Genomic DNA, 4,194 nt, shown 5'->3' with positions numbered 1-4,194 from the left:
GATAAAAAATTATAAAATATATAAAGCGTCTTAACCTAAAATACCATTTCATCGACTTATTCGCGAAGAATTATTAAACACCAACATTTTAACTAAACATTAAAATTTAACAACGGAATTCCGTAGTTACAAAAGTGTTTTTCTTAAAAATTGAGTTTGTGAACCATAAAAATTCTGCAAATATCCAGTTTATTATTAACTCATTGCAAAGAGAGAGCACTGTAGTTAAATGAAAAAATTATTGGACATTAGGAACGTACAATACAAAGCGTAATTAAAGATTCGACTCACCCACCTGGATTGCTTGCTTTAATGTGGTTTTGCCAGTTTTTGCCTGAATTAGTTATTGTCTTGCATCCAAACTTGTTTCTGGCAGCTTCATTTTTCGAATATTCCTCGACTTAAACACTTCTAAGCTAGTTGCAGTTTGGGAGCTGTTCACACAACATCATGTCTTTCAGAATAATTTTAGTGGTGAGTCTCCAGGGCATCATTAATGTTTATATTTTTAAAAAGATGGTTCCCAGTGCATTCTCGTTTTCAGCATTTATTTCTTTGACTTAACACGAGGCACCGGAGAAGAATATCAGCTAAAGATAAGTCATCCAGATGGATCGTATTTTCGACAGGAATCGATAATCGAGGATGCTGAGGGAAATCCGCAGGTCGAAGGAGAAGTCCGACAAATCTTCTCTGAACCGCATTCAGGAACCTTAATTCATCTCTATAAAACAGGATCCAAGGAATTCAGGGTACAATATTCCTTTGAGAAGTCTTCAATGCCGAAGCTCGCTAAAAATGATACATTCTCAATAAAACGATTAGGAGTAAACGCTCTGAAGTCAACAGCAGGTTGAAAGAAATACAAATAAAATACTGTAAAACAAATGATTATCAATTTACATACCTTAAAAAAATTATCGGATTTGGAAATGAGTATGAGCCTACATTAGTTGTTGACATATTGGACACACTGCTCAGTTGGAAGTTAAGAAATTTAATGACCTTATTGATAAGACTACAGCCGAGCACGGACACGCTCTGCATATTATTTCAAATAAAATCAAAAAATACAGCCCACTCAAACCGTTTTGTCATTTTAAGTATTTATAATAATAAACTTAAAAAAGAATATTTATAAACATAAAAAGAATATTTAATAACATAATTATATATATATTTTGAATAACAACGGTTGACTGGCTAGTAAGTGCACCTACGAAATCGAACCCAACTCCAGTAACCCCGACCCACCCACAGTTCGAAATAATCTATTAGGCAGCAATCCGAACCATTTGAATAAACATAAGCGGTAACAAATATTTATGGGCAATGGAGCGAATGTTTCCATTTCGAAGCGCTTATTTATTTGTGAAACAACTTTTCCAGGCAAATACAGACCCACACAATAAATAGTACGACTGCGTGTGTCGACAAATACACAAAATTCCGAACACAGTTTTGTATATTTCGTGTGTACTTTTCTGCCATGCCAGCTAACATTTAATGTTTTTATTTGGTTTCATTAATGACAATGCTTTGTTGCCAATATTGACATGTTCTCTATCTGTCTGTGTCTCAGTGGTAGTGTGTGAGGACCGGAGGAGGTCGAAACTAAGTCAATGGCGTTGAATACTGTAGTGCATGTAGACCATAATACGAGGGACATCGTTCAAATTCCCATTTATTAATTACTTTATCATATTAGTAGATTTAATAAACTAAGCATGTAAGCTTGACTAAATGTAATTTCCAATAAATATATATAATGATAATATTAATAATAATAATAAACCTTGATGAGCAAATTGCAGCAGTCTTACTTTACTTAATGTTAGATTGCAACTATTTTCTTTAATAGCACCTTTGCAATCGGAAAAATAAATGAAGAAAATTATAGCTTTCTGTTTTACATTTTGTTTTGATCTTGGAAATGTAGTGATGGTTAAATCTTTCCGAATTTCGGTTTAAATTCCATTAAAATAGGATGAGTATAGTTTTAATTTTAATTTAATTCAAAATTAATTACAGAACAATATTTAATTTATAAATACAAAGTTATTCTAGTAACATAAACCACATACAAGATTACCAACCTGACCTAACCTAAGAGTACAATTTGTTATTTATGCCAGCACAAATGTTAATTTAAAAGCACTAAAATTCTTTAAAATCATTTCATCAGAAACAATGTAATGCAAACTGCTAAAGAAGTAAGTTTTGGGGTCACATTTTCGGCAATCATTTTTAATTAAATATACATTTGATAACTATTAGTTCTTATCAAGGATTTCGGGGATGGCCCCAGGGTATTGTAAGCTTCGAGAACTTGGCTCTTTCGCCCTGGCTCTTGTTTATGTTTGCTTAGTTGGTTGACGATGATGATTGCCAACTGTCGACAAGGGCCGCTGTTGTTGTCTATTTATAAGAATTATATCTGCACTCTGCGAGCCCTGCTGTGCTCATTTGTGTTTTCAGCCGGCAAACACACGGGCAGACACAAACTTCATCGGGGGCCAGACATCCGCACACATGCGATGTGGCGTTCAATTACTTTCATACATTATCGATAATTGCCTAATGCGGTTATCAGCGACAAAGGCGCAGAACCATCTCCCAGGGAACGCCAACCGGACCGCATCCCCCGCTCCTTTCAGGTGCATTGAGTGGGCAAACATCCATTTGAAATTCATAAGCTCATTAAATTTTCAGCAACCAGCTCGGCAATCAGTAGTCAGTCGGCAGTCAGCAGTTTCCCAGACTGGGCAAATACAATTAAAATGCCATAAAGCAAATTAGCCAAGACAAACTTTTCATATTTAGCCGCGAGCTGTGCAAATTAGATGCGACAAGATGGGCTGCTCGTCGACGGGACTGATGTGGGGCGCCTCGCATTTCAGGGGGCAGAGCGACACTAAAGCACATCCTGCGCCTTCGTAATTGCCAGGCGGAGCACTCGTGGCTGGCAGCTTCAGCAAATTGTTGGCAATTATGTGGCACAAAGTAAAGTAAAACACAGCGACAGCCTCGAAATGCGGCGGGGAAGCCCGGGGAAATGCGAGCATCCAGTGAGGTGAGGGAAAAACTCTTTGCCAGCCAGATTACGAGTGATTCTGTTCGTCGAATCTGATGCTACTTGGCAGTGAATTATGGAATCATCTCGGATAGGTTTTAATTTGCCATCCACTTTGCTTTACCTACCAACGAATCATTTTTCATTTGCTTCATAAGAAACCTGTTTAATCATAATTTCAAAGAATTTTCAAATATGATTTTAAACAGTAAAGGTTTCTTACCACATTCTTATTTCTTGTTTGAGACCTGGTTTAGTTGTAAAACAGCTCGAGTGCCATCTAAGTTGTATGTAAAATTAAAAAAAAATTTTTAAACATACAATCCTAAGTGATTTGTTAAGTTTAATCAAATTTTACCATTAAAATCTGTACACCGGAAAGAAATAATGTTATAAAAATGTGATTTTAATGTCAATTATTAAAATAAAATTTTTGAAATTAATTTAGCCCGTCTGCTTAAAAATAAATCTATAAATTATTCTTAATTCTTTATATTTTGTCTTGAGTAAATACTTGTGCTGTTTACAATGTAGATTTAAGATAACTCTTATCAATTTTAAAGGGGCTGTTTTATTTAGTTTTTCTGCTAGTAAGTGAATAAATAAATAATAGGAATACAAAAATTATACAACTTTGTTTAAACGAAAAATCTTGCTTAAAGCTATTATTATTGAATTAAGTTAGTCCTCAATTATTTTACATCGAAATTACTGAGATTAAAATCATATACGTAAAAGTATTCTAGAAAAAATGCTATCTCAATACCTCAACTCTCTCAAATAAACCTTTCCGCCCTCCCTTGGTGGCTTACCCCTCTTGGTTCGACAACCTGCTGGCAAGTGTATTAAATTATAATTATTTGTGCATGACAAAGGGTCATGAAACATGCCTAATGACACATTTGCCACAGTCTGGAACAAAATGCGGGGCCGCCAGCACAGCAACAACAACGGAAAGGGGGTGGATATGGAGGGAAGGGTATAGAGGTCGCCCAAGGGGCAGACCGACCTTACGTGCCTCCCTCTTGTCAGGATAGCGACATCGGCCTTATGTATATGCCCACAATTAACCACGCTCGTTATGTTCGAGGCGTGCGGCAGCCAAAAAGAAATTAAACTAA

The 4,194-nt window shown here is 35.9% G+C and overlaps 1 protein-coding gene across 1 annotated transcript; it reads left to right on the top strand.

Moving 5' to 3' along the window:
* Window positions 1-378: 378 nt before the first annotated feature.
* LOC108141023 lies at window positions 379-1,080 on the top strand. The gene is made up of 2 exons (XM_017264105.2): window positions 379-474; window positions 528-1,080. The coding sequence occupies exons 1-2, from the start codon at window positions 451-453 to the stop codon at window positions 855-857; spliced, it is 354 nt and encodes a 117-aa protein (XP_017119594.1). The 5' UTR covers window positions 379-450; the 3' UTR covers window positions 858-1,080.
* The last annotated feature ends 3,114 nt before the right edge of the window (window positions 1,081-4,194 follow it).

The sequence above is a fragment of the Drosophila elegans genome, unplaced genomic scaffold (assembly GCF_018152505.1).
Source record: "Drosophila elegans isolate 14027-0461.03 unplaced genomic scaffold, ASM1815250v1 contig_476, whole genome shotgun sequence".
NCBI classification, from domain to species: Eukaryota; Metazoa; Arthropoda; class Insecta; order Diptera; family Drosophilidae; genus Drosophila; species Drosophila elegans.
This window is presented reverse-complemented; position numbering and strand designations above follow the sequence as displayed.

Excerpts from the sequence above, each read along its gene's own strand:
- LOC108141023 (XM_017264105.2), top strand. The coding sequence starts at position 451 with ATGTCTTTCAGAATAATTTTAGTG. Across the intron at positions 475-527 it reads CTTTCAGAATAATTTTAGTG|TGCATTCTCGTTTTCAGCAT; the intron begins GTGAGTCTCCAG and ends GATGGTTCCCAG.